Source organism: Bos indicus, chromosome 19, assembly GCF_029378745.1.
Source record: "Bos indicus isolate NIAB-ARS_2022 breed Sahiwal x Tharparkar chromosome 19, NIAB-ARS_B.indTharparkar_mat_pri_1.0, whole genome shotgun sequence".
Taxonomy (NCBI): Eukaryota; Metazoa; Chordata; class Mammalia; order Artiodactyla; family Bovidae; genus Bos; species Bos indicus.
The window spans coordinates 24544096-24572009 of NC_091778.1; the positions used below are offsets into that span (position 1 = coordinate 24544096).

Consider the following 27914-nt stretch of genomic DNA (forward strand, 5'->3'; position numbering starts at 1 on the left):
CCCACAGTTCTGGATATCTCTGGAGAAAAAGTTTGCAACTCCAGTCACTGAATTTGGCCAGGACAATCCTCTTCTTGAGGCTTTCAACTACCCAATCGCATACCTCTGGTTGAAGCAAACAGGAAGCAGTTCCTTTCACATTCTTCATCTCCACTCATGCTCACTAACTCTCTAACAGCAGCCAGTAGAGTCATTTCAAGGAAACACTACTCAGACTATCATCATTAGAATACTGAGACTAACTGCTACTATGATGATGGAATATGAGAAGGAAAAAGTTCCATTAGGGAGCTTTCCCTGGAGGATGATGGAAGTATTGTGACATGCTCTCAAAACACCAAGGACTGGGGCACTCAAGAAGAAAACTGGACTTCAGAAACCACTCTCCAGGCTCCAGGAACTTGCAGAATGACAGATAAGCAAGTATCAATTTTCTGATCAGTTACCTTTAACTGTTAAGGGGAGAGTCAAGTGTAAATAGCCACTAAACTGTTCAGTGAGGGAAGAAACTGGACTTGGTGAGATTACAGAGTACTCAAAATGGAATGCTATAGAAAATTCTAGTATTGTTCTGTTAACACCAGTGCAAACAAGCTCATAACAAGGGTCACATGCTCCAATATTTACACCCATGGGTGTAACAAAATTGAAAAAAAAAACAAAAACAAAAACCAAAACCCTGAAGTTTAAGATACCGCTTCAGTATTTTCCAAAGTTTAAAAGACTGCTTCATTCACTCTGAATAAAGGTAAAGCAGTTTAACTCCAGAATAACTCACCCTCAGCAGCCTTTGTAAGCTGTGGGGAGGGGGTGGGGGGCAGAGAAGAACCACTACCACTTTCCAGAGAGGAGAGAGAAAACAACCCGAATAATTAATTCAGATGGCCAAAGAAAATCAATTTGACAAACTTCGGCCATAAGCCTGCAGAAACAGAACTACCATTCCTAAACGAACTCCCCTGACTAACCAAGGAGAGGTGAGACACTAAAATCTTCCCCGGTGTTTTCCCGGTGTGGCTGGAGGCTTTCACTTGCAAGTTAGACATTCTCTCTGATTTAAAAAAAAAAAAAAAACTGCTCCCACACATGACAAAGCCGAACCAGACTACAATCAGCTCTCTGAGGTCCTGGATCCCTCCGGTGGCGCAGCCTTCAGAAGCCTGCCTTGCGGGAAAAAGTTCAGCAAGGAAATCCCAAGCTGTTGAACCTTTTCTTCTTCAAGTCTCCAGCCCCTTCTCTCCAAGGGGAAATAAGACGAGGCAGGCCTGCGGCTGACTCCTCGGGGAACCATACACTCCGGGGGGCCTCCTCCCCCAGACCCCGGCGCCCAACTCCTTGTCGCTTCCCCCAACAGCTGGGAACCCACGGGCTGGTGTGAGAGGGCCGGGGCAATGGGGAACAAGTCACCTTCGCCGTGAGAAACGGGGCAGAAACAGGAACCCGGTCTGGGCTCTCCCGGAGGGGCCGGAGGCGGCGGAGCCCGACCCCACACGGGCTCTCAGGCTGGTGGGAGGGGAGGGCCCGCCCCGCCCTCGGCCCCCGCCCCCACTGTTGGGGGAAGGGGCGGGGGCTCGGGAGCGCCGCGGACCGAGCGGGGAGGAGGCAGAGGAGGGGAGGGAGGCGGGGCGGGCAGGCCCGGCCCAGCAGCTGGGCGGCGCGACTCACCTCTGCTCCCGGCCTGTGGACCCAGAGTGGCCAGGATCCCTCGCAGCTCCGACGCGGAGATCCGGACACGCTCCAACCCCTCCGCCATCTTCTCGGCTGCTGCTACAGCTGCAGCTACTCCGCCAGCGCCGCGCGCGCGCAGCCAGGAAACCACGACGGCCGGGCGGCGCGCGCGCGCGCTCACCCACCTCCCACCCTTTTCCCCGCCCCCTCCCGCTCTCCTCCCCAAACGACGGTGGCCGCACAGGGAGGAACGGCGCCGAACGCACGCTCGATCGCTCCAGCGGGAACAGCCGGGCGGGGCCGACGGGCGCTGCGCGTGCGCAGAGGTGTGGTCAGGAAGGTGAGCTGAGGCTGGAGGTGGAGGCGCGGCGCCCGGGTTGTGAGGTGAGGTCAGGCCCGGCCGGGTCAGGCCGAGCGAGGCGAGCGTTCGCGGCGGTGACTGCTTTTGCTGTCGTGGTGGCCGTCGAGGACACCGGTGCCGGCATGGGGCTCGGAGTCTGCCCGGGCCTTCTCCATTCGTCTTAGGCCAGGGTCTCTTCGCCACAGGCCCGAACTGGTGCATCGGGCTTTTACTTTGGGACCTTCACGATCTTGGAGGGTAGTTACTATTGTGCCCCCACCCCCTCGCTTTTTTTAAAGGTGATGGAACTGAATGTCAGGACCATAGCAAATTGCCCAGGATGACACAATGGATAATGACCAGAGACTCAAAAGTCTTTTCCTTTATGGCAATTTATATCCCAAACTTCCTTTTTTTTTTTTTTTTTTTTTAAATACAGTATAGATGGCTCTTGCTGAGGGAAGGGTTGTGTGGAAATAAGTCAGGAGGTGTGATGAGGCGATTTGGGAATTTGCTGTATCACTGAAGTTTTGGAAGAATCACTTGACTTTGCTGGATCTCAGGTTGATTTCTTTTTGTTTTTGTTCTTTTTTCATCTTTAAAATGTAACTGGTACTTTACTGTTTGTTCCTGAGCAGGCTGCTTTCCTCCACCTCTTGCTCCTTCCCAGTGGCACACAGCCTACCGGACCTCTATACCATCAAAGAATAGTTACTAATTAGTCCTTAAACTGAATGGGTATAAAAGATGTGAACAGACTGACAACTTACGCAGTTACTATTAGGTGGCAGGCCCTTCCCCTCCAGAAGGCTAAACAGATGGAAAAAGTCAGTAGACAACAAAAGAAGAGGAATGATTGGCGTGGACAGAGCAAATGGCATGGCAGGCTTTAAAAACATGAAAGGAATAGGAAAAAATGTTTAAAACTAAGTCGATATCACAGTGAAATTGGACAGAATGTTGGAACAGTTTTTTTTTTTTAAAGATGAAAAGTGTGAACAGAGCTTCCCTAGGATAAACATGATCGCCAAATTAATGCAACTGTTTCAGTGAACTGCAGATGAGATATGCCAAAAGTTAAAACCAGCTCAAAAAAATTTACTAGAAGTCAGAGGGGAAATGTAATAGAAAGGTGGCTGAGTGGTAAAGAATCTGCCTGCCAGTGCAGGAGGCACAGGAGATTCAGGTTCAATCCCTGGTCGCGAATATCCCCTGGAGTAGAAAATGGCAACCCACTCCAATATTCTTGCCTGGAAAATTCCATGGACAGGGAGCCTGGTGAGTTACACCCCAGGGGACATAAAGAGTCTGACCGAACACACACACATTGAGAGATGAAGGAGACATGGAGAATGGATCCAGAAAACTAAGAATCAAATATGAGTTCAGAAGGTAATATTCAGAAGAAAATTTACTAATTTGGTGGAAATTTTGAATTTAAAAGTTAATTTCAACTCTCAGATTTAAAGGGTTAATGAAATACCAGGTAAAAATAAATGAAAAGACAACCATATTTAGACCTGTATCACAATGAAAGCTGAGTTTAAAGAATTAAAATATGTGCTAATATATTTAAGATGTATTTTTTTTAAACCAATTGCAGAGCAAGATACAGAGCAGCAAAACTATTTATTGCAAATATAAGTTTCTATATATATCAAAAAGGATGTGGAAGGATACATACCTGACTTTTTAAGATGGTTATCTTGGGAATTCCCTGGCAGTCCAGTGTTTAGGATTCCTTGCTCTCACTGCCAAGAGCCCATGTTCAATCCCTTGTCAGGGAACTAAGATCTCACAAGCCATGTGTGGCCAAATAAATTAATAAATAAGTAATAAGCTACATACTCAATAAAGTTAGAAAATAAAAATGGAAGAAATAAAGATAAAATCATAAATTAAGGAAAAAGAATAACACTTGGTAAATCAAAGCACTCATTCTTCAGAAATAAAGTAGACATTATATAATAGACACATTTCTGGCAAAAATTTTTAAAAATCCAAAAGACATCCTATCAAATGCTTCATAGGAAGTGCAAACTTAGCTCATCAGATTTCTGATTTTCCTCCTAAAATGTTCCTTTACCAGCCTTCAGTTCAGTCGCTTAGTCGTGTCCGACTCTGCAACCCCATGAATCGCAGCACGCCAGGCCTCCATGTCCATCACCAACTCCCGGAGTTCACTCAGACTCAGCGTCCATCAAGTCAGTGATGCCATCCAGCCATCTCATCCTCTGTCGTCCCCTTCTCCTCCTGCCCCCAATCCCTCCCAGCATCAGAGTCTTTTCCAATATCTCAGTAAATTCTACCACCATCTAAGTCGAAACCCAGAAGTTATCCTTGATACCTCCCTCTCCCTCAGTAACCCCGTTCAATCCAATATCAAGATACGTCTTTTCTATCTCTATAGTGGACATGTATGGAGTTCATAACTTCAATATTTTCCCTTTTTTTCTCTTAAAAACTGCCCCTTACTCTCAATGATAGTACTTTGTCTTTTCCTTTTTCTATTTTGTTTTTTCCTTTCTTTTCTCTTTTATTCCTTCCCTTTGCTCCTACAGTTTATTGTGATCCACAAAGTCAAAGGCTTTGGCATAGTCAATAAAGCAGAAATAGATGTTTTTCTGGAACTCTCTTGCTTTTTCGATGATCCAGCGGCGGATGTTGGCAATTTGATCTATGGTTCCTCTGCCTTTTCTAAAACCAGCTTGAACACCTGGAAGTTCATGGTTGACGTATTGCTTAAGCCTGGCTTGGAGAATTTTGAGCATTACTTTACTAGCGTGTGAGATGAGTGCAATTGTGTGGTAGTTTAAGCATTCTTTGGCATTGCCTTTCTTTGGGATTGGAATTAAAACTGACCTTTTGCAGTCCTGTGGCCACTGCTGAGTTTTCCAAATTTGCTGGCATATTGAGTGCAGCACTTTCACAGCATCATCTTTCAGGATTTGAAATATCTCAACTGGAATTCCATCACCTCCACTAGCTTTGTTCGTAGTGATGCTTTCTAAGGCCCACTTAACATTCCAGGATGTCTGTCTCTAGGTGAGTGATCACACCATCGTGATTATCTTGGTCGTGAAGATCTTTTTTGTATAGTTCTTCTGTGTATTCTTGCCACCTCTTCTTAATATTTTCTGCTTCTGTTAGGTCCATACTATTTCTGTCCTTTATCGAGCCCATCTTTGCATGAAATGTTCCCTTGGTATCTCTAATTTTCTTGAAGAGATCTCTAGTCTTTCCCATTCTTTTGTTTTTCTCTGTTTCTTTGCATTGATATCTGAAGAGGCTTTCTTATCTCTTCTTGCTATTCTTCGGAAGTCTGCATTCAGATGCTTATATCTTTCCTTTTCTCCTTTGCTTTTCGCTTCTCTTCTTTTCACAGCTATTTGTAAGGCCTCCCCAGACAGCCATTTTGCTTTTTTGCATTTCTTTTCCATGGGGATGGTCTTGATCCCTGTCTCCTGTACAATGTCACGAACCTCCGTCCATAGTTCATCAGGCACTCTATCTATCAGATCTAGTCCTTTAAGTCTATTTCTCACTTCCACTGTATAATCATAAGGGATTTGATTTAGGTCATACCTGAATGGTCTAGTGGTTTTCCCTACTTTCTTCAATTTAAGTCTGAATTTGGCAATAAGGAGTTCATGATCTGAGCCACAGTCAGCTCCTGGTCTTGTTTTTGTTGACTGTATAGAGTTTCTCCATCTTTGGCTGCAAAGAATATAATCAATCTGATTTCAGTGTTGACCATCTGGTGATGTCCATGTGTAGAGTCTTCTCTTGTGTTGTTGGAAGAGGGTGTTTGCTATGACCAGTGCATTTTCTTGGCAAAACTCTATTAGTCTTTGCCCTACTTCATTCCGTATTCCAAGGCCAAATTTGCCTGTTATTCCAGGTGTTTCTTGACTTTCTACTTTTGCATTCCAGTCCCCTATAATGAAAAGGGCATCTTTTTTGGGTGTTAGTTCTAAAAGGTCTTGTAGGTCTTCATAGAACCGTTCAACTTCAGCTTCTTCAGCGTTACTGGTTGGGGCATAGACTTGGATTACTGTGATATTGAATGGTTTGCCTTGGAAATGAACAGAGATCATTCTGTCATTTTTGAGATTGCATCCAAGTACTGCATTTCAGACTCTTTTGTTGACCATGATGGCTACTCCATTTCTTCTGAGGGATTCTTGCCCGCAGTAGTAGATATAATGGTCATCTGAGTTAAATTCACCCATTCCAGTCCATTGTAGTTCGCTGATTCCTAGAATGTCGACGTTCACTCTTGCCATCTCCTGTTTGACCACTTCCAATTTGCCTTGATTCATGGACCTGACATTCCAGGTTCCTATGCAATATTGCTCTTTACAGCATCGGACCTTTCTTCTATCACTAGTCACATCCACAACTGGGTATTGTTTTTGCTTTGGCTTCATCCCTTCATTCTTTCTGGAGTTATTTCTCCACTGATATCCAGTAGCATATTGGGCACCTACTGACCTGGGGAGTTCCTCTTTCAGTATCCTGTCATTTTTCCTTTTCATACTGTTCATGGGGTTCTCAAGGCAAGCATACTGAAGTGGTTTGCCATTTCCTTCTCCAGTGGACCACATTGTGTCAGACCTCTCCACCATGCCCGCCCGTCTTGGGTGGCCCCACAGGGCATGGCTTAGTTTCATTGAGTTAGACAAGCCTGTGGTCCTAGTGTGATTAGATTGACTAGTTTTCTGTGATTATGGTTTCAGTATGTCTGCCCTCTGATGCCCTCTTGGAACACCTACCATCTTACTTGGGTTTGTCTTACCTTGGACGTGAGGTATCTGTTCATGGCTGCTCCAGCAAAGCGCAGCCGCTGCTCCTTACCTTGGATGAGGGGTATCTCCTCACCGCCGCCCCTCCCGACCTTGAACGTGCGTGGAATAGCTCCTCTAGGCCCTCAGGCGCCCGCGCAGCATCTCTGAAAGAGATGGGAATACCAGACCACCTGACCTGCCTCTTGAGAAACCTATATGCAGGTCAGGAAGCAACAGTTAGAACTGGACATGAAACAACAGACTGGTTCCAAATAGGAAAAGGAGTACGTCAAGGCTGTATATTGTCACTCTGCTTATTTAACTTATATGCAGAGTACATCATGAGAAATGCTGGGCTGGAAGAAGCACAACCTGGAATCAAGATTGCTGGGAGAAATATCAATAACCTCAGATATGCAGATGACACCACCCTTATGGCAGAAAGTGAAGAGGAACTAAAAAGCCTCTTGATGAAAGTGAAAGTGGAGAGTGAATGTTGGCTTAAAGCTCAACATTCAGAAAACGAAGATCATGGCATCTGGTCCCATCACTTCATGGGAAATAGATGGGGAAACAGTGGAAACAGTGTCAGACTTTATTTTTGGGGGCTCCAAAATCACTGCAGATGGTGACTGCAGCCATGAAATTAAAAGACACTTACTCCTTGGAAGAAAAGTTATGACCAACCTAGATAGCATATTGAAAAGCAGAGACATTACTTTGCCAACAAAGGTCCGTTTAGTCGAGGCTATGGTTTTTCCAGTGGTCATGTATGGATGTGAGAGTTGGACTGTAAAGAAAGCTGAGCGCCAAAGAATTGATGCTTTTGAACTGTGGTGTTGGAGAAGACTCTTGAGAGTCCCTTGGACTGCAAGGAGATCAGCCCTGGGATTTCTTTGGAAGGAATGATGCTGAAGCTGAAACTCCAGTACTTTGGCCACCTCATGTGAAGAGTTGACTCATTAGAAAAGACTCTGATCCTGAGAGGGATTGGGGGCAGGAGGAGAAGGGGACGACAGAGGATGAGGTGGCTGGATGGCATCACTGACTCGATGGACATGAGTCTGAGTGAACTCCGGGAGTTGGTGATGGACAGGGAGGCCTGGCGTGCTGCGATTCATGGGGTCGCAGAGTCGGACACGACAAGCGACTGAGCTGAACTGAACTGAACTTTGCTCCTATTTTTCCCTCAGGTGTACAGATTTCAGGCAGTCATACTGTTTGGTTCACATCATCAACAAGGCCTTTCTCTTTTTTCTTTTTTTCCTACATTCCAGTTCCCATTCGTGTTCCTTCCCTCTTCAGAAACCACTCTAATGTGTTTGATATATGTCCTTTGAAAATACATGTATCTTTGAATAATATGTAATAGTTTTGTGTATCTATGTATTTTAAACATACATATTTGATACTGTGTTCTAGAAATCATTGTTTCTTTTTCATGTTTCTGTAAATACTTCTAACTATTGCATGGTGTTGTCTTAAATGACCTCATACTCTTGGCCACTGGTCCTGGGCCAAGATGGGCCAACCAGAGTCCCTACCCAGAACTTTTTAAACCAAAACTAAGAAAAAAAGAAAACCCCCTCCAGTGTGGAAGCCATAAAATGCAAAACACAGGAGCTGTCAGCAGCCATGTGTCCTGCCATGTGGAACCAGCTGGTCTGCAGTGAAAAGAATGAAGCCGACAGGCAGAAAGCAGCAGAGGTGAGAAACAGAAAGTCCTGGAAAACCTCCAAGTCCCTGGTTCCACTTGTTCCTAATGCTCCATATTCCTGCCCTTTCCATGGTTCAACTTTTCTGGATTCCATGAGCCAATAAATTCTCATCGCCTCCATCTTGTGCCTATGCCAGGTTCAAATTGGGGTTCTGTCACTTGTAACCAAGAAGTCTAACTAATTATAATCTCCAAAATGTGTGTGTGTGTTTTTAATTGTAAAATACATGTAACATGAAATATACCATCATGACCATCTTTAAGTGTACAGTTCAGTAGTGTTAAGTACATTCACATTGTTGTACAACCAATCTCCAGAACTCTTTTCATCTTGCAAAACTGAAACTGTACCCATTGAACAGCTTCCCATCCCCCTGTCCTCCCCACAGCCTCTTACAACCACCATTCTGTTTTCTGTCTGTGAATCTGACTACTGTAGGTACCTCACATACATGTAACCATATGGGATTTTTCTGATTGATATTTCAGTTAGCATATCCCCAAGTATCATCCATATTATAGCACAAGTCAGAATCTCCTTTTTTAATGCTGAATAATATTTCATTGTGTGTATATACCACATTTTGTTTATCCATTCATCTGTTGATGAATACTTGGGATGCTTCCACCTTTTGACCATTGCAAATAATACTGCTATAAACATAGATGTACAGATACGTCTTTGAGACCCTCATTGAATTCTTTTGGGTATATACCCAGAAATAGAATTGCTGAGTCATATGGTAGTTCTGTCTAATTATGGGAGGAACTACCACAATGTTTTCCACAGCAGCTGTACCATTTTACATTTCTACCAACAGTGCACAAGGACTCCAGTTTTTCTAGATCCTGCCAACACCTGTTATTTTCCCATTTGTTTTTTTATTTTTTAATAGTAGCTATCCTCATAGGCATAAGGTAGTATCTCATTGTGGTTTTGGCTTGCCTTTCTCTAATGATTAAAGATGTTGAGCATCTTTTCATGTGTTTGTTGGCCATTTGTATATCTTTTTTGGAGAAATGTCTATTCAAGTCCTTCACCCATTTTTCAGTTGTTTTTTCCAAAATGCATCTTGAAGATTTTTTTTCTCTGCCTCTACTTTCACCATCAAAGCCCCTGTTGTCTTTCATATGGACAACTGTAATATTTCATAACTGTATTCCCTGATTCCAACTCTTTATCTCCTCCTTTTCATTCATCACACTGTAATGTAGCAAGTGACTTTTTGTAAATATGAATTCTTACATGTCACCTGCTCCAGATTCTCCAATGACTTTTTTTTTGTCAGAGAATAGTGGATTTACAATGTTGTGTTTCTGTGGTACAGCAAAGTGAATCCGTTATACATAAAATATGCCCACTCTTACATTCTTTCCCCATATAGGTCATTATAGAGTATTGAATCGAGTTCTCTGTCCTATATAAAGTAAATCCTTATTAGTTACCTAGTTTATATATAGTAGTGTGTATATGTCCATCCCAACCTCCCAATTTCTCTCTCCTCCCTCCTTTTCCTCCCTGCTAATCATAAGTCCAATGGCACTTTATTACTCTTAAAAAAGGTTCTGTGAGTCATGGTCCCTTATGATCTAGACTCTGCCAACTTCACTTTTCTTATCTCTTTATCACATTTCCCATTGATCACATTTTCAAATACATTGATCCTTTAGTTCTTGGAAAATGCCAAGCTCTTTCTCTCCTTAAAGCTTTCACATATTATTATTATTCCCTCTACCTGAAACACTTTCCCCACTACTATGCCTATTCATCTTATAGGTCATAATTTAATTTTACTTCTCAAAAAAAAGCTAATTATTCACAGAAAAATTAAAATTCACTTCTACATACACTAAAATTCTACATACACTTCTACATACACTTCTAAAATTCACTTCTGTACTGTACTTCACAGTACAGGCCTTCACTGATCTAAAATAAAGCCTTTCAATATACTATCCTATCCTAATACTCCTCCCTAAGTTAACATCTCAGTGTTGACAGATACATATTTAATTGGATTATTTATTAAGACACCTGACCAATACATTGTAATCTTTATGAGAAGAGGAATAAGTCTACTTTTCTAATACTGTATCCCCAGATCAAACAATATCTGACATATAGAAGGTGCTCAATATTTGTTGAATATTACCGATATGAAAATCTTAGAAATATTAATATGTACAACTTTATACTAATAAATTTTAAATTAAGTGATTTTACCAAAAAAAAATTACTGAAATTAATTCAAGAGGCAATGGCAAATCCATATAAACCAGTAACTATGAAGTCACTGAAAAGGTACCAGGGTTATGTTTATAAGGTAAAGGCAAATTATTTGCAGATGGCATGATTGTTTAAACTGTAGAACTATTAGATACAATAAGATAATCTGATAAAGTATTGAATTACATGATAAAAATTGTTTTCATATACATCATCAGTAAGCAGTTTAAAAATCTAAAAAATGCCTTCTCTCAAAAGCAACATAAGTATGTTGCATTTAGGCATAAATTTAATCAGGTCTATACAAGGAACAAATAAAGTATGATAACTTTACTAAGAAATCTAAAACAAAAGGACTTTACTAAATTAAAAGACATCCATTGTTAATGGATGCGGAGGGTCAACATTTTCAAATGTTAGTTATGACCCCAATTCATTTGTACATTGTACTGTGGAATTTCTGGCAACCTTGGTAAAGGATTTCTAAAGTTCTTTTAGAAGAACTGATATATGAGAAAAGCCAATAAATTTTAGAAATTTTAGAAGGGGAAGAACATAGTAATACTATTAAAGGAATTGGCAGTCTAATCAATGGAACAAAATCCAGAAAAGCCCCAAGCATCAATAGAATTTTGAATTTTTATAAATGTATTATATTTCACAGGAAAATGATTCAGTATAGTGTGTTAAAGATTTACAAAATAAGTGGCCAATATACAGAAAAAATGTTCAGTCACTAGTAATTAAATCTAAACTACTAGACATATTTCAGTAAATTGACAGATAAAAATGATAAGGGTAAAGGAAAATAGTCATTCCTCAGAAAGTGATGATGGGGTATAAATTGACAATCTTTAACTCTTCTGATCAGTTTGGCAGTGGGTGTCAAATGCCTTAAGTATGTATGCCTTTTAATGCAAAATGCCACTGGTGGAATCTACCCAAACCATGTATAGAAATAAATATATTGCAACAAGTCTGTTCATTACATCATTATTATAGCAAAAAAAAGGAAAATTTAAATGTTCAACAGAGTTATGTAAAACTATGGTATTTTTGTAAAAATAAGTACTAGTGATTTAAAAAGTCACATAAGGGCTGGTGTCTCAGTGGTAAAGAATCCATCTGCCAATGCAGGAGACGTGAGTTTGATCCCCAGTGGGGGAAGATCCCACATGCCGTGGAGCAACAATGCCTGTGTGCCACAACTACTGAAACTTGTGTGCCCTAGAGCCTGTGCTCCAAAACAAGAGAAGCCACGGCAATGAGAAGCCCGTGTACCTCAACTAGAGAGTAGCCTCTGCTGCTGCTGCTGCTGCTGCGTCGCTTCAGTCCTGTCTGACTCTGTGCGACCCCATAGACAGCAGCCCACCAGGCTCCCCCGTACCTGGGATTCTCCAGGCAAGAACACTGGAGTGGGTTGCCATTTCCTTCTCCAATGCTTGAAAGTGAAAAGTGAAAGTGAAGTCTCAGTCAGGTCCGACTCTTAGCGACCCCATGGACTGCAGCCCACCAGGCTCCTCCGTTCATGGGATTTTCCAGGCAAGAGTACTGGAGTGGGGTGCCATTGCCTTCTCCGAGAGAGTAGCCTCTGCTCCCTGCAATTAGAGAAGTCTGTGCAGCAACAAAGACACAGCACAGCCAAAAAATAAAAAATTTTAAATCTTTTTTAAAAAGTCATATAAAATATTGATTGATAAGCTAAGGTTTATATTCCTACTACTGTCTGAAAAAAGCAAGTTACCAAACCTGTCAAAAAACTTTTGTCTGTATATATATATATATATATATATGGGCCTGGACAGAGATACCAGAACTTCAGTAGCAATTGTCTTTGGAGAGGAACCAAATTAAATTGTCTTTCTATTGAATATGCATTCCCTTTGTTAAGGAAATAAAAGAGAATCACAATAAAAATAGTGAAAAGTGGAAGCTTAATGCAGTTACTGGAAATTATAATTAGGAAAACTTTGAAGAAACTGAGCCAAATGGAAAAAGGGTAGATGAAATACTGTCTTTGGTTTGATTTTAACTGTTACATGCGTATTGAAAAAACAGGAGGAAACGTAGAAAGTGAATTAAGATGGTAGGATTGTAGGCGATTTTTCCCCTTGGTAAATTGTGAAATATTTTTTAAAATAAAAATCTATAGCAGATTTTGAAACCAGTTTATTTAAGCTTCACAACAATGATGAAAAAGTAGAGACCAGTGGCAGTAGCAACAGATGGATGGTATAGGTGAGGGCTGAGCTTTAAGCCTTCCAGAATCACCAGGAATCAACTTTTATTTCCTATAAAGTTTCAACAGAAGAAACTTATACACCAAAAAAGTCAGCTTTGAGAGATGTTCCCTTACGCAGAAATTCTGGAACCCCAGTAATGAAGATGGTTCCCACATTAACACCACAGGCCGAGTCTATTTTCCAGTGTTATGCATTTTCTTTCTTTGTTGTTTCTGTTTTTGAGTGTTAGTTTTCTGAGTTTAAGATTCACAGCAAAACTGCTAAGAAGGTACAGAAATTTGCCATATGCCCCTTGCCCACACACATGTATACTGCTAAGTCACTTCAGTCGTGTCCGACTCTGTGCGACCCCATAGACGGCAACCCACCAGGCTCCCCCGTCCCTGGGATTCTCCAGGCAAGAACACTGGAGTGGGTTGCCATTTCCTTCTCCAGTGCATGAAAGTGAAAAGTGAAAGTGAAGTTGCTCAGTCATGTCTGACTCTTAGTGACCCCATGGACTGCAGCCTACCAGGCTCCTCCATCCATGGGATTTTCCAGGCAAGAGTACTGGAGTGGGGTACCACTGCCTTCTCCGACACACATGTATAGCCTCCCTCGTTATTGACATCCCCCACCAGAGTGGTGTATTTGTTACAGTTGAACCTGCATTGATAGACCATTACCACCAAAGTCCATAGTTTACATTATGGTTCACTCTTGGGGATGTACATTCCATGGGTCTGTTGTGCATTTTCAAAACCTTTTCATTAAACATACGTCTAGGCTTGCTTTGACCCCCTTCTTATTCTTGGGTTACAGAACCATGTGTGATCAGTACTGCATCTCCTTTGCTGATGTTGAAAAAGCTCATATCAACATTCGAGATTTTATTCACCTCACACCAGTACTAACAAGTTCCATTTTGAATCAAATAACAGGACGTAATCTTTTCTTCAAATGTGAACTCTTCCAGAAAACTGGATCTTTTAAGGTAACAATCCTTTTTGATAGTGTATCATGTTTCTTTTCAAACCACTTTCACATATAAATGTATATGATCCTCCTGACCACCCAGTGAGGTAGGTAGAATTAATGTCTTCTTATAGCTAAAGAAAGGGTTGTCAATTTTTTCCTTTGCTTAAGTCCTAGTTACTTAGCATCATGGTGTTCCAGAGAGCCACTTTTACACTATCTCAAAATCCCTTATAATTAAGGTGATCACACACAGCTTACTATCCATATTAGGACATGTTTGGGGATGAAAAGGGGAACTTCTAATGACAGAACAGAGAGCACAATTGTCAGCTTGGACACCTGTGTTGTTCAGTCGTGTCCAGTGCCTTGTGACATGACTTTGCAACACGTGTGATCACGCTGGATGTAGCCAAGTTTACGCATTCACTTGCTATGTGTTTATACATTATGAATAAAAAAGGTCTACACCTAGCTCAGCCCTCATATAACAAAACCTTTTTCTGTAATATATGTCAGGGCCTCTCCTTTGCATAAAAATAGGTTTCTGTGTTTCTTCATTATCAGAATTTTCTGACCATTAGTTGAACTTCATTCATTAGAATGAACTTCAAGATTCATTCAAGTAAAAATCTGAAAACTACATTTTGGACTGTGCTGAGAAGTATTAGTACCTGTTAAGTGGTAGCTTTAGGATATCATGTATTTACCTTTTTTTGGCACCCATTAACTGAGAACTTTTAAACAATACAAAAACTTCTTTATTTCCTTATGCCCTTTGCTTCTGTCATGGTTTGTTCTTCACTTGTCACACATCAAGCACATATTTTCACTAACTATACCAGGTGTATGTACTGGAGGGCTTGCCCTATAGCCATACTTTCAGGGGAAGACAAAAGTAGGTTGATGACAAGTGTCTTACAGAGATAGAGAGAACTCCCTAGCCATCCAGTGGTTAGGACCCTGTGCTTTCCCTGCCAAAGGCCCAGGGTGGATCCCTGGTTGAGGAACTAAGATCCTGCAAGCCATGCAGCACAGTCCAAATAAAAAGATATAAAGATACAAACAAGGAACATGGAAGCCAATGGAGTACCTAATTTTGCCTGCGAGAGCAAGAAGGTTGAACCAGGTGATGTTTGATCCAAGTTTTATAGGATGATACTTCTAGCCAGATCAGGGAGAGAAAAAACTACAGGTAGAGGCATTGGCATGTCAAGAAATAGAGGTGTGAGCTAACCTGGCAGGAAACTAGCAGCAACTTAAGATGGCTATGACACTGACATGTTAGAAAGTAATGTATTAGGTATGTTAGAAAGGCTGCAGCTTTTAAAGAATTTGTACTTTTCTTACAGATAGGCAATCAATGAAAAAGGTAACATGTTTTTAAAAGGTAATTTTCATAATCTAGCGGAACTATTAGATGAGAATGATCCTTGAGGCAGGACCAGCTGAGATCAGAAACTCCCAGTTGAGAAATTAAGCCTCACCGAGGTAGTGGCCAAGATGAACATGAGATATTTAGGAGGTACAACCAATACAATTTACTGGGTGTGCAGTGTTGGGAGAGAAAAATCTAAAGCTGGTGGGTTTTTGTTTTTTTTTAAAGAAACATTTAGAACAAATGGATTAATTCACCATCCCTCTTTTCTAGATTCGTGGTGCCCTTAATGCAATCAGAGGCCTGATTTCTGCCCATCCAGAAGAGAAGCCCAGAGCTGTTGTTGCTCACAGCAGCGGAAACCATGGCCAGGCTCTCTCCTTTGCTGCCAGATTGGAAGGTACTTGACTAATTTCTCAGGGTCCTGAGTAGGGTCATCAGAGAGGAGTGGAAAAGTATCCTTAACTTTCAGTGAGATTGGTGATAGCCATGGAAATAAATTTCCCAGCCCGATTACAAGCGAACTGAACAGAGATTTCTATCCTAAACTTGTACTAACAAGTAGTAAATTTGTACTAACTAAACGTTGTTTCTCCCTCCCAGGGATTCCTGCTTATGTCATAGTGCCGGAAACAGCTCCCAACTGTAAAAAACTGGCAATACAAGCCTATGGAGCCTCTATAGTATACAGTGAACAGAGCGAAGAGGTAAGGAAGAATGTTCGGCACCACCTTAACAGCGTTCATAGTCATATGAAACCTCTCTGCCTCACTGGGCGCAGCTTCCAGTCTCCTTTGTTGTTTCCTTTTTAAATGTTGGCACGCCCCTCACTCAGATGATCTAGTTATGGTCTCCTAGTTTAAAACTTCTAACTCCAGTCCTGACCTTTACTCTTAGCCCAGACTTGTATATTCCCAACTGGGTGTCTTAATAGGTATCTCAAACTGCCTAAAACTAAACACATTTTAACACTGTTCCACCTCCCGTCTCCCCCGTATCAGTAAATGGCAACTTGTCAGCCCAAAATTCTCCAATGATTTTCCACCTCACACACAGTGGACACAAAAGTGTTGTTGTTGTTGTTGTTTTAAACAACCTTAAGAAATCATACTGTATTTTTTCAATATTTGGCAGAGATGGGTCTCAGTTGTGGCATTCAGGATGTTTGGTCTTCATTATGGCATGTGGGATCTTTAGTTGTGGTATGCAAACTTTTAGTTGCAACATGTGGGATCTAGTCCCCTGACCAGGGATGGAAACCTGGTCCCCTGCACTGGGAGCATGGAGTCTCAGCCACTGGACCACCAGGGGAAGTCCCAGAAACAAAAGTTCTTGCAATCACCTGTGGCCCAGACAAACTGGCCCATTACTTCTTTGCTGATCTCATCTTCCACTTACTGTCCCCTAAACACTCCACACCAACCACACTAACTTAGCAGCTTCTCAAAGCCAAGCACTCCTGTTCTGTGGTCTTTGTACTTGCTGTTCCTCTCTCCCTGGAATATTCTGTGGAGACACACAGGACTTGTTCATTTTCCTCCAAAGCATGTAGACATACCTGTATTTACTTACATCCCACCCTATTAGAATGTAACTCCACTGAGTGCAGGGGCTATTTTGTTCAGTCATATCCTCAGTGCCAGATCCAAGTCTGAGAAAAGCAGCCAATGAAGTGTTAAATGACTGAATCTAACTTGTTGGGGACTCTATTAAATACAGATAAAGTAAGCTAAGGTAATGTCCTCTTTCAGTCCAGAGAAAATATTACAAAGAGAATTGCGGAAGAAACAGAAGGCATTATGGTACATCCCAACCAGGAGCCTGCAGTGATAGCTGGGCAAGGGACAATTGCCATGGAAGTGCTAAACCAGGTAACAGCTTAGTTTAGCTGCCAGTGATGCTGATGTTTGGCCACAGAACCAATTCTTTCATATGTACATATAAAACTGGTTATTAACACACCTATTTTAATACTTTACACTTTCACTGAAGGTTCCCTTGGTAGACGCACTGGTGGTACCTGTAGGAGGAGGAGGAATGCTTGCTGGAATAGCCGTTACAGTGAAGGTGAGAAACAGCTTCTGGAGGACTCCCCACTTCAGGCACAGAAGTTTATTTTGTATTACAGTACATTGTGAATACTTGCTCAGCATTCCCCCCAAACTGCCGTTCCTTCTTATCATCCCCCTGGCACTTGGGATGGAAGGCTCTGCTCTGCATCACTGCCCTCTTCTAAATGAAAACTTTACAGCACAAGAGCCGTTACAATGAGCGGCACCCTCGCAGTCCTTTGAATTCCATCTCACCAACTTACTGTGCAGGTCAGGAGCTACTCCTTTCCCAAGTCACCAACAGAACCAGCTGTGATCTAAGCAACTGAAGGCCAGAGTGGAAAACAATTTAAATGCTTAAAGGCCTTATTTCCATTACATAGATTAAAAGAAAGGCTCTTGGGCAGAAATGTGTTAACTGTACCATCTGTTTTACTGCAAGCATGCGGGCAAAATGGCTGTGGCTAGTTGTAAGGTATCTAATATTCCTCTTCCTAGGCTCTGAGACCCAGTGTGAAGGTATATGCTGCTGAACCCTTGAATGCAGATGACTGCTACCAGTCCAAACTGAAAGGGGAACTGACCCCCAACCCCTATCCTCCGGAAACCATAGCAGATGGTATCAAATCCAGCATTGGCTTAAACACCTGGCCTATTATAAGAGACCTCGTGGATGATGTCTTCACTGTCACAGAGGATGAAATTAAGGTGAGGCTCCAAGAGGAAAGAAAACAACAAAAGAGTGGAGCAACTTCTTAGGCAAAAACCCTCCTGTTGTAAACGGCAACTAACCCACAAGGGGACTTGACTAGGTGATTTCATAACATGTAAGAGGGTGCTCTAGATGAGTGTCGAGACAGTAAAGCAAGTCAGAATGAAAAAAGCCCTGCCCTTCACTGACAAACACAAATGTATCACAAATAGGAATACTCAGACTGGGCATACACCCCCATTTGGCCTTTAATCATAAAGGCCAACCAACTAGGCTCTTTCCCCCTTTTCCCATGTCACTAATTCTTACTTCTGTACCGACAGTATGCAACCCAGCTGGTGTGGGAGAGGATGAAATTGCTTATTGAACCTACAGCTGGTGTTGGAGTGGCCGTTGTGCTGTCTCAGCATTTTCAAACAGTTCCTGCAGAAGTAAAGAACATCTGTATTGTGCTCAGTGGTGGAAATGTAGACTTAACCTCCCTAACTTGGGTGAAGAAGCAGGATGAAAAGGCAGCTCCTTAGCAATCTGTTTCTGTTTAATATGTGCAAAAGGAAGAAAAGGGACTCAAGTGTCTATCTAGACACTTGGAAATTTTGTCTCCTGGTCATTGTCAAGTTCCTATCTTCCCCTCTAAAACAGCCTTCAAAACCCTACTGGAGAATGTGTATTTCAGTAAGATTTAATGTTTTTGGACTAAGTTGAACTAGAAAAACATCCATACTTAACTGAGACGCCTCCTCAAAGCCAAGAAAAGTCTTCTGCACAAAGGAGCAGGAGCCCTTAAGTAGGCTCACGTAGAAAGACAAACTGGGCAGTCACAGCTACAGGCTCCCACCCTAGAGTGCTCACTAGTAGCGGTGAGACAGAATCCCACTGAATCCACTACTCCATGTCCACTTCAGGCAGTGTTGAAGAAATCGCACTTTTCACCCAGGGGACTGGTTCTGGTACATATGGATCGTAAGTCCACTTGGGGAAAACTCTCTTATAAAGATTCATCAGTACTGTGTCCTGAGATTTTAGCTTCCCATCAAAACTGCACTTCATGTGACCATGAGTACCTAGAATGAAAACAGAATGAGTTGGTCATATTAATAGAAAACTTTAAAGCAGTGGTCTCTTAACCCAGTGGTCGTTTAACAGCGCTGGGGAAGTCTACACAAGCTCCCACATCGCACATTCTCTTACCCAAAGGCTCCTTGATGTGGCCCCTGCGGCCCCATTTTGTTCTCAGTTCCACAGGTTTAAACCACAGTACATCCTCTAAGATAAAGAAACACAGAGAAGACCAGATGAAACACCTATCCATAATGTATAAACCCAACCTTCATCCCACAAAGGCAACTGGATCCCCTCTGTCACACCTACCTCTGTTGAAAAACATGTAACGCACCACTGCCGTCTTAGTAAAAATTTTGAAAGGATGACCACTCAGAACAACTCTCTTGATGACCATCCTGTCTGGATCCACTGACAAGAGATGGCCTGTGGCAATGAGGCTGTGCATTCCTGGGGGGAAAAGCAGAGCAGCAGGAGGCTTTTGGTCAAAGCCTTCACTTACTGTCCAGTCTATTTAAAGACCTATGAGAGATCTTGGGAAACCCAGTGGGGATGTACTATGTGGCCCTCCTGGGTTCATGGCCAAGATCACTGATATTCCTGCTGGGCCTGTCCTCAGAATCTAGCCTAAACAGAGCACCTGAGCAGCCTCTACCAATTAGCTAAGGTTTGCAAGCAAGATAAAACCCCACTTGTCATCCTGAAATTGGGACAATTTAAAAAACATCATTAACTTTTTTGTTACCATTTGACTCCCAAATTTAAATACAGAGACCAGTTAATCTTATTAAGGACCTGCAGGCCTATTCACCTCTGTGAACGCAACTTACCATTGCTGTTCTGTTTGAAAAGCAGCACAGATGCAGGAGGAAAAGTGATCGGGGCATATACTGTCACCACCAGGGCTGTGTCTGCAGTCAGGAACCTCTGAAATTTATGTTTATCCGCTGCCATTAAAAGAATAAAAACCAGAACGTATTTTGAGAAACAATAGGTAATCCAGAGGCCTGTGCAAAAGCTGTAGCACTGGAACTCGTAAACTAAAGCAACTAATGTTTCTTTATCCTACTAGTTCTCCAAGCATTTTCTGGCCTCTGTACAACTGAAAAATACAACTCTGTCCTAGCAGAGTGATTTTTCGAAGTAAGAGGCAGAGTCTTGAAGCTTGAACTGTATTTTGGGGTTTGAAAAAGTTCTCCAGGTGATCCTGATACATATCACCCTACCTCATTTAAGAATCGGTGTTTTACAGAAAAACACTCCACTAATTCAACAGCTCTTAATCTTGAGCAAGGATTGGCAAACATTTTCTATAATCAGAGTAAGTATTTTAGGCTTTGTGGCCATTGAGTCTCTTTTCTAATTACTCAATTCTCACTAAAGCACAAAAGCAGATATAGACAATACATTTTTTTAAATTAATACTGAAAGTTATAGGGAAATAAAAGGGCAATATCAATCCCTCATTTAGACAGAATGGTTGGTGAGCAAAGAAATTATCCAGAGCATCCATTAATACTGCCTTTTCTCACCTTCCTCTGGCCAACCCTGGGGGCTGAGAGTGTGGGTAACGTTCAGAAGCCCCGACATACTGCAAATATCTTCCCACTCTAAAGACTGTAAGAGGACAATCATTTTTTGTCTTAGGAGTATCCCTGGTCATCACTGTCCAAACTCTCATCTAACCTCAAGATCTCAGAAGCCATACACCTCTGCTTTATCCAACTGTGGGCCACCCCTTAGACTTCACCCACTGGGACATCAGATGCCAAGGGTTCCATGACACATCATTACTTGAAAGCTGCCGATCCCTATTCAACACTGACTCTGCAGCAAATACTCATGGCACAGGAGCCTCAGCACCACACAGAGTTTGCATCACTGGGATGCTTCAGACAGGTTCAGACATTTTGAATGGAAACATCATTGGCTCCTAAACCAAAGTTTGAAATGCTGTATTCTGCACACCCCATCCCCACCCTCTCACACTCCCACCCCCTGCCACAAAATCACAGTCCCCTAAAAGACAGTAAAATGAACAAAAACCCAGAAACTTCCCTGCTGCTTACCTGCAGTGTGCTGAGAGAATAAAGGTGAGGCTCGGAAGCGCCTGAATCCACAGTGGAAGATCAGCTCCTCTTTAGCTTTCACGGGTTCAGTGTTGCCAGGGTGCCGGCTCACCACCATATTAAGTACTGACATCTGGGGACCAAGTAAAGGAACAGAACTTCATATCAGGAGTAGAACACCCAAAGTAAAAGAAGGCAAACCAAACCAGCAGACTGGGTGCACCCTAAGAGCTGACAGTACTAATTTATGTTGTTGTTTAGTCACTAAGTCATGTCCAACTCTTTTTGTGACTCCATGGACTGTAGTCTGCCAGGCTTCTCTGTCCATGGGATTTTCCAGGCAAGAATCCTGGAGTGGGTTGCCATTTCCTTCTCCAGGGGATCTTCTGGACCCAGGGACTGAACCCGCATCTCTGCACTGCAGACAGATTCTTCACTGCTGAGCCACCTGGGAAGCCCTATACTAATTTATGGTGTAGTATAAATGATGAAACACAAATCCATCTTTTACCTTCACTAATAACTTGCATTCAAATTGAAAATAAGCTGGCTTTCAGAACTTTCATGTCCCTGCTATACTAGTTGACCTTCCCATGTGTAACATACAAGGGTTCAACATCTACCACAAAATCAATGGCTACAAGTCACTCACTAACCACACACTGCCAAACCACACTCATCAAGACCCTTCTTGCTTCAACTGTTACTCACACTGACCAAAGGCCAGAGCTTTCTTACACCCCAACCTACATGATGCTGGCCAAGAGAAAAAAGATCTATACCTTGGCATGAAAGTGAAAGTCACTCAGTCATGTCTGACTCCTTGTAACCCCATGGACTATACAGTGCAAGGAATTCTCCAGGCCAGAATACTGGAGTATTCCAGTATTCCAGAAGCCTTTCCCTTCTCCAGGGGATCTTCCCAACCCAGGGATTGAACCCAGGTCTCCCATATTGCAGGTGGATTCTTTACCAGCTGAGCCACAAGGGAAGCCCATACCTTGGCAGAAGCCCTCTTTATTTTTATGGATGCCAATCCTTGACTAAAGTCTGATCTGACAAACATACTTAGGTCAGAGAAGTCTCAGAACCATACAGAGATGACATCACTGAGGTGCATCAGACAGGTTCAGACATGTAGGTAAAACCATCATTGACTTCTCTGTTATCCTCCCCTTACTCCTCATCATAAAGGCAGAGTCACATCCCAAGAAGCAAAACGTAAGCCACATAAAACATTAGGCTGTCAGACAAAACTGGTTGGAAAGTGCCATAATTCCCATTTCCCACAAGACACTAACTCACTTTCTGTTCATGAGGTAGTAACGAAAATGCAATCAAGGGTGTGCCTCGCTTGAAGTGCTCAACCACTGAGACTGGGACTTCAGAGACATGAAGTGTGACATACCAGCCAACCTGCCAGGAGAAAGCAGAATACGATTATGCAGTTACTCTTACGGTCTCAATAATGATGAAGCATTTCTCCAACTATGTTAACAGTCTCCCAAACATTGATAAAGCCAGTGCTCACCCTCCAAGACTGCCTTGCACAGATGCCTCAACCACCCAGATTAAGCTTTCCCAGTTAAAATCTCTGACACCTCTTTGTTCCCAGTGTCACTCTGATCAGTAACTCAGCAGCTTCTCTAAGTCAGCTGTATGCAGCATAAAACTCATTAAGGTACTCATGCCAAGAGAATGAATGGGGAGAGGGGACAGACACGACCTTGGCAAATAAGCTAATTATAGGGATGAACAAAGGGAAGCAGATACCTCAGCTCCTTCAACTTCTTTTTCTTCAATCTCTTTAAAGATGCGTCTCCGGGTATTAATAAAGTTCTGAAACTGAAAGATCCGAGCATAATCTCGAGGGAGGTTTTCCTTAGGATCCCACGGAGATGTCCGGAAGCTCTTAAGGCCTCTGTATTTCTGAAATCTAGAATATAGAGGATATTTTAAAGAAATTCACAGTGACATTTATATGGTGCTACTTAACTGTTTCACTCACCTCACTTAAAATGCCTAAGGCTTAAAATGAAAAAAAAAAAGAGGAAAAAAATTTTTTACTTTTAAAAATTAAATAAATGGCTAAGGCTTTAGCTTAAAGGAACTACCTTTCAAAATAACCTAATGGCCTATATCAGGACCACCCCCCAAAAGAGCCAGTAACAAGTATTTCAGTACCAAACCCCAGCTTCTTAAAAGTATTAACAGTGGCTCCCTGCTGCATATCCGGGAGTGGCTCTTTAACCTGACTAGCAGGGTCCTTGATAAAAGCCTTACCCCTTTAAGAACCAGCATAAACTCTGGTTTTACTGAGACTCACCTTTAGAGCAGACAAGATCACCTTCACCCCTAACTCTTTTGTTCTTGCTGTTTTACCCAAACTTCCCCAAATCTTCAAATGTTATATAGTTTAATTGAGTCTTAGCTCCAAAGGAAGCATTTGCTAATTAACCACAATTATATTTCTGTAACATTATTAGCATGTACTACACAGTGTAGAATGTGAATATATATGACTGTTTCCTGTACGTCTGTTCCCTTCCTGTGTAAGGTTAGGCTTTGGGAGGAAGAACAATGTGTTTTTTCTTCTTTTATATCACACTGACATAGTTCTGAGCCATGCAGGTTTTAAATAAAAATGTGTTGATTGGTTTTGGACTTGTTGACTCACCGAATTCTAGCAGCCACATCACGGGGGGTATCTACTTCATCTGGGAACATCTCTTCCAGTCTTTGTTGTTTATATTTCTCCAGCATTTTTTCCTCAGCCTCTTCATCCACTTTCTCATCATACAGATCATCACGTACAGACTCTCCTATAGTCATAGTTTCACATTCCTCCTCTTCTTCCTCTTCACTACCCTCATCCTATAGAATGAAGGATCACAGTTTCTGAAGAAACCCACATCTTTACACAAAAGGCCACTATGCTGAAATTTACTAGATACACAGTCCAAACCAATATTAACTCTAATAGAGAATGAGTTATAAAACAGAGACTCAGTCCGGCAACTACAAAGCTATTCCTAAGAAACAGACCACACATACCCCTTAGGGTCAGGAACGCACCTTGCCTTGCACTGGGGGCTATACACAGAGGGTGCCCAAGGGCCCATTTCCTTACCTGAGATTCCTCTTCCATAAAATCCTCGTGTTCTATATCATCGTACTCATCTCCTTCCCCACCACTTTCACCATCCTCATCCAGAATCCATTCAGCTTGATAACTGGATGTTCCTTTGGGAACCTTCTTCACTACCTTGGAACTTTCCTTCAGTAAGTCTGTAAAAGCCCACATGATGAAGTTACAGACCTCCTCCTCTCCTCTATGACACAGGATATATTGCTACCAATACCAGGAACTCTGGCAGGCACTTATAAGTTTATTTCAGCTGCCTCAGAACTAGCAATACTGACACGGTCAAGCAAGTCTTACAATGAATTGGAAGTTTATTTACCCTTTCATTAGAAAACAGTAAGTAATTCTTAGAGATAGAACAAAGCTGTGTCCAGTGTTTGCTCAGTGCAAACTACAGCCTTTGGAGGTAAGAGAAGACAGACTTCTAGTACTGCCTCATCTACCTTTTAAGGTCCTCACTGTGAGCAGTTAGACAAAACCCACAATTCTAGGCCAGATGAATTTCAAGTTTGCCAACACCAACCATGTGCCTCGCTCAGCTCCTCCTCTGTGGGCCAGGTCTGTTCCCCCTCCATTGGATCTGGGATAACCTCTGTTTGCAAAGATTCTTGTCTATCAGGGTCTGCCTTCATTAGAACCTTCAGGTCTTCCTCCATACGAGCTACAGCATCTGCAGCACAAATCTGAAAACCCGAACAGTCGACAGTCAATTAAGTGTTAGCCAAAAATCTACTAAATCTAACATAATTAGAAGATCTAGAAGAGCACAGTCCTCAAATAGAATAGAAAGCCAAAACTTGTCAGGATTTTTCAAATAGTTCTATTTCCTAGCATTCTAAATCTATAAGTCTGCTGAGCTCTTGAAGCCTTTCATAATCTGATCCCATGCCTACCTGTTTATTACTCCCAGCCACTGTTATCCTCAGAGTTCAAAAAAACCCTTTGATCTATCACTTTGCCAAGGCTCATGTTGTCTCTATTTGCTGAGATATTCTTCCATCTCTTTTCAACTCATAAAACACATTCATCCTTCTCAGTACCTGGCAAAAGTCAATCTCTTCCGTGAATCTTGCCAGTCTTTTCCTCACTTCCACTGCAGGTATGTAGCTCAACCATACTTTCTCAATCTTTATTTCACAGGTGTTTGCCATTTTTCTGACCTAATTAAGTTATCCAAGGAGAGAGACTACATCTGTGTCTACCTATAGACTCAGAGCCAATTGCTATGCAGAGCATCTACAAAGCACTGAATAAATATTTGACACATCAACTTATTTGTAGTTGACTATTGCCTTGTTTCACAATTACCTCCAGGGACTAGGATATTTGTCCAAGAGTGTAGCCGTACACGTTCTCTGACGTTAATTAGTTCTCATCCATCAATGTACAAGACATAGTTTTTAAGAACACCAATCTTACCTCCATTGCCGTGCCTGAGTCCTTTGAGGATTTGATCACTCTCGGATTTAAAGGGAAAGGGTCCACAGGGGCATCTACCTGCTTCATCTGGAAATCACCATGTCCAATGATATGCAGCACGCTATTTACATTCAGAGCCTGACCACGAACATAGCCTGAGATCTTCAAGGTGCCCACCAAGTCACTCTCTTCACTAGGCACAAACTCAGCAGCATGAGCAAACAGATAGGCACGCCGATCTCGAAAGGCAAGATGCCGCTGTTTTTGGTTAGCCAACTGCCTGAGCAGCATCCCTGCCTCCTGCTGAGTATCTAACAGGAGGAGTTTGTCCTCAGGAAAGCGCTTCTCCACTGCTTTACTTAGCTTTTTTCTGGCATCTATTTGTTTCTTCGGCGGGAGGCTAGAAATCCCTTGGACAGCTAATGCTGTAAGCAAAAGAGAAAAGGTTTCATGACTTGTTGCTTCACTATATGAAAATCCCCCTCTGCAGTTCACAAACAAGCTAATAGTTTAGTTGTGAGCCCAGAGATCACTGGGCAACCCAACAATCAAGTTACCCTAAAGAAATTTCACAATAAAACCAAACTTCATAATCTTCTCCTTTCTCTGGGCAACTGGCAGTCCAGAAATAAAAAGGCACCTTGATATATGACTTGTAAATAATGGACCAAGTTAAGGCCACACATACTCGTACAACCCCCCCAAAAATATCAAGTGTTAGACATAGTATCTGGCAAATTAGAGGTGAACAATAAATGCTAATTCACTTCCTTTCTTGGCATGCAATACTTCCAACTCACTTACTATAGGTGGGAAGGCCCTGAGCAAACAGGCAAGAAAGGCAGTAATCCCCGGTGCTATCCCAGCCTTCTAGTGGATCAAGGAGGAACAGGATGGTATCAGCCACTTTAGCCATGTCTAACACAGTGTGCAGATCCCCTGGAATAGAAGACAAAGTCAGTAGGAAAAGGTGGTTGACATCAGGACATTTTACTTACAAAGTATTACCATTAATGCTCAAAACATAATGATAGGAAATATTGTTGCATACTCTAACCTGGCCTTGCTGATGTGAAAAACCACCGATGTTTCAAGCGGGGGCATAATAGCATAAAGCTATGGGTGCTTCCCCATTCATTCAAGTGTACAGTTCCAGTGTCCCTATCCTGAAGCAGCTGAAAGGCCTCTGGCAGGGAAATCCTGTTGTGCAGGGGCACCACCAGTACCTGATGAGGAGGGCCATCCTTGCTGCCAAGCTGTCTCTTTTCTGCCAAAACCTGAGGAAAGAAAGCATCAGAGAACACCTCAATGTTTCAATACTTTATTCCAGTACTGCATTTCCAACAGTACAGAGGCCCATCCTCAGCCTCCAAACCAGCATCTCTCTTGTTAAAAGGTGTCACGTATGCCAAGGAGGTGGGCAGAAAGTAGGCACAAGGCAAAGAAAGCTATAGCTTGAGTCTGGGCCTGCACACCTGACACGTGCTCTAGAGTTATCCTCCATCTCTGAGCCCTTCCCAGGGTCACATTTTCTAGTTCGAGGCATTACCCGCCTAGAAAGGTTGTGAAGCCACACCAATCCCCTAACCCGAGTCCTCTCACCGCCTCCTTCTTCTGCTTTCGGAGCTGGCTGGCGCGATGCCTCTGGTCCACCCTGCTGAGATCTTTTCTCACCTTCTTGCTTAGGGTTTTCGGTGCTAGACGGCCTGGAAGGATATCAGACCTTTCTGATCTTGCGCAAAGCACTAGCAGGTTAAGAAAGGGGACCCCTGTCTGCCCTCCTTAGACCCTTTGCGCGGGGTCCAGGCTGGAAGTAGGAGCTCATTCTGGGCACGAAGAAAAGCAGTTAATATCGATTAAACAGCTCTTCTTCCTCCAACCCTACCTTCTTACCCTTGCCGTCTCGCTGCGCGGACCCTCGACCCCGATGCCGCCCGCCTTTATGCGCTTTATTCTGCTGCTTAAGCGGGCCAGAGCGATGGACCGCCATGCTGCCGTTCACGTGTACCAAGTCACCACTACTTCCGGGCTGAATAGATCGCTTCCGGTCCCCGCCTCGGGGGCGTGTCCTCTCCTGGTGGGGCGGGGCTCCTCGCGATCTCTCGCGAGGTTTATTTACACAAGCCTCTAGGCGAAACCTCC

The 27914-nt window shown here is 42.7% G+C and overlaps 3 protein-coding genes and 2 non-coding genes across 16 annotated transcripts in view; 1 reads left to right on the plus strand and 4 right to left on the minus strand.

Moving 5' to 3' along the window:
- Window positions 1-1852, minus strand: part of SMG6 (SMG6 nonsense mediated mRNA decay factor) — a 200976-nt gene extending 199124 nt beyond the window's left edge. For 2 of the 5 annotated variants that reach the window (XM_070774296.1, XM_070774297.1), the window contains exon 1: window positions 104-330. In XM_070774296.1, the coding sequence (XP_070630397.1) occupies window positions 104-194 (91 nt within the window). In that variant the 5' untranslated portion in view covers window positions 195-330. Of the gene's footprint in view, window positions 1-103; window positions 331-1407; window positions 1558-1665 lie in introns of those variants that run through there. The other 3 variants (XM_070774295.1, XM_019980893.2, XM_070774294.1) reach the window with 3 other exon arrangements.
- SRR (serine racemase) lies at window positions 310-23872 on the plus strand. 7 transcript variants are annotated; one of them, XM_070774313.1, is made up of 8 exons: window positions 310-419; window positions 13784-13955; window positions 15588-15714; window positions 15918-16021; window positions 17066-17185; window positions 17307-17381; window positions 17864-18073; window positions 18401-23872. In XM_070774313.1, the coding sequence occupies exons 1-8, from the start codon at window positions 409-411 to the stop codon at window positions 18599-18601; spliced, it is 1020 nt and encodes a 339-aa protein (XP_070630414.1). In that variant the 5' UTR covers window positions 310-408; the 3' UTR covers window positions 18602-23872. The 7 variants fall into 7 exon arrangements, with proteins under 7 accessions (XP_070630414.1, XP_070630417.1, XP_070630415.1 ...); XM_070774314.1 differs by lacking the exon at window positions 310-419 and adding an exon at window positions 1918-2008; XM_019980900.2 differs by lacking the exon at window positions 310-419 and adding an exon at window positions 1962-2052.
- TSR1 (TSR1 ribosome maturation factor) lies at window positions 17412-27813 on the minus strand. Of its 2 annotated transcripts, none has more exons than XM_019980894.2 (15): window positions 27666-27813; window positions 27375-27478; window positions 26830-27049; window positions 26577-26711; window positions 25773-26197; window positions 24877-25036; window positions 24339-24496; window positions 23886-24082; window positions 22982-23144; window positions 22514-22624; window positions 21209-21341; window positions 19970-20086; window positions 19449-19589; window positions 19269-19343; window positions 17412-19141 (listed from the first exon to the last, which is right to left on the minus strand). In XM_019980894.2, the coding sequence occupies exons 1-15, from the start codon at window positions 27760-27762 to the stop codon at window positions 18963-18965; spliced, it is 2415 nt and encodes an 804-aa protein (XP_019836453.1). In that variant the 5' UTR covers window positions 27763-27813; the 3' UTR covers window positions 17412-18962. The 2 variants fall into 2 exon arrangements, with proteins under 2 accessions (XP_019836453.1, XP_070630408.1); XM_070774307.1 differs by having other exon boundaries at window positions 26999-27049; window positions 27658-27784.
- On the minus strand, window positions 20983-21077 carry LOC139177868 (small nucleolar RNA SNORD91 family). The gene has a single exon (XR_011562333.1). It is a non-coding gene; the product is annotated as a small nucleolar RNA SNORD91 family (small nucleolar RNA).
- Window positions 22280-22373, minus strand: LOC139177869 (small nucleolar RNA SNORD91 family). The gene has a single exon (XR_011562334.1). It is a non-coding gene; the product is annotated as a small nucleolar RNA SNORD91 family (small nucleolar RNA).
- Window positions 27814-27914: the final 101 nt, after the last annotated feature.

Excerpts from the sequence above, each read along its gene's own strand:
- TSR1 (XM_019980894.2), bottom strand. The coding sequence starts at position 27,762 with ATGGCGGTCCATCGCTCTGGCCCGCTTAAGCAGCAGAATAAAGCGCAT. Across the intron at positions 22,625-22,981 it reads AAGAAGTTGAAGGAGCTGAG|GTTGGCTGGTATGTCACACT; the intron begins GTATCTGCTTCC and ends TTCTCCTGGCAG. Across the intron at positions 21,342-22,513 it reads TACTACCTCATGAACAGAAA|ATGTCAGTACTTAATATGGT; the intron begins GTGAGTTAGTGT and ends CTTGGTCCCCAG.
- SRR (XM_019980898.2), top strand. The coding sequence starts at position 13,671 with ATGGTTCACTCTTGGGGATGTACATTCCATGGGTCTGTTGTGCATTTT. Across the intron at positions 13,956-15,587 it reads AGAAAACTGGATCTTTTAAG|ATTCGTGGTGCCCTTAATGC; the intron begins GTAACAATCCTT and ends CCTCTTTTCTAG. Across the intron at positions 15,715-15,917 it reads CTTTGCTGCCAGATTGGAAG|GGATTCCTGCTTATGTCATA; the intron begins GTACTTGACTAA and ends TCTCCCTCCCAG.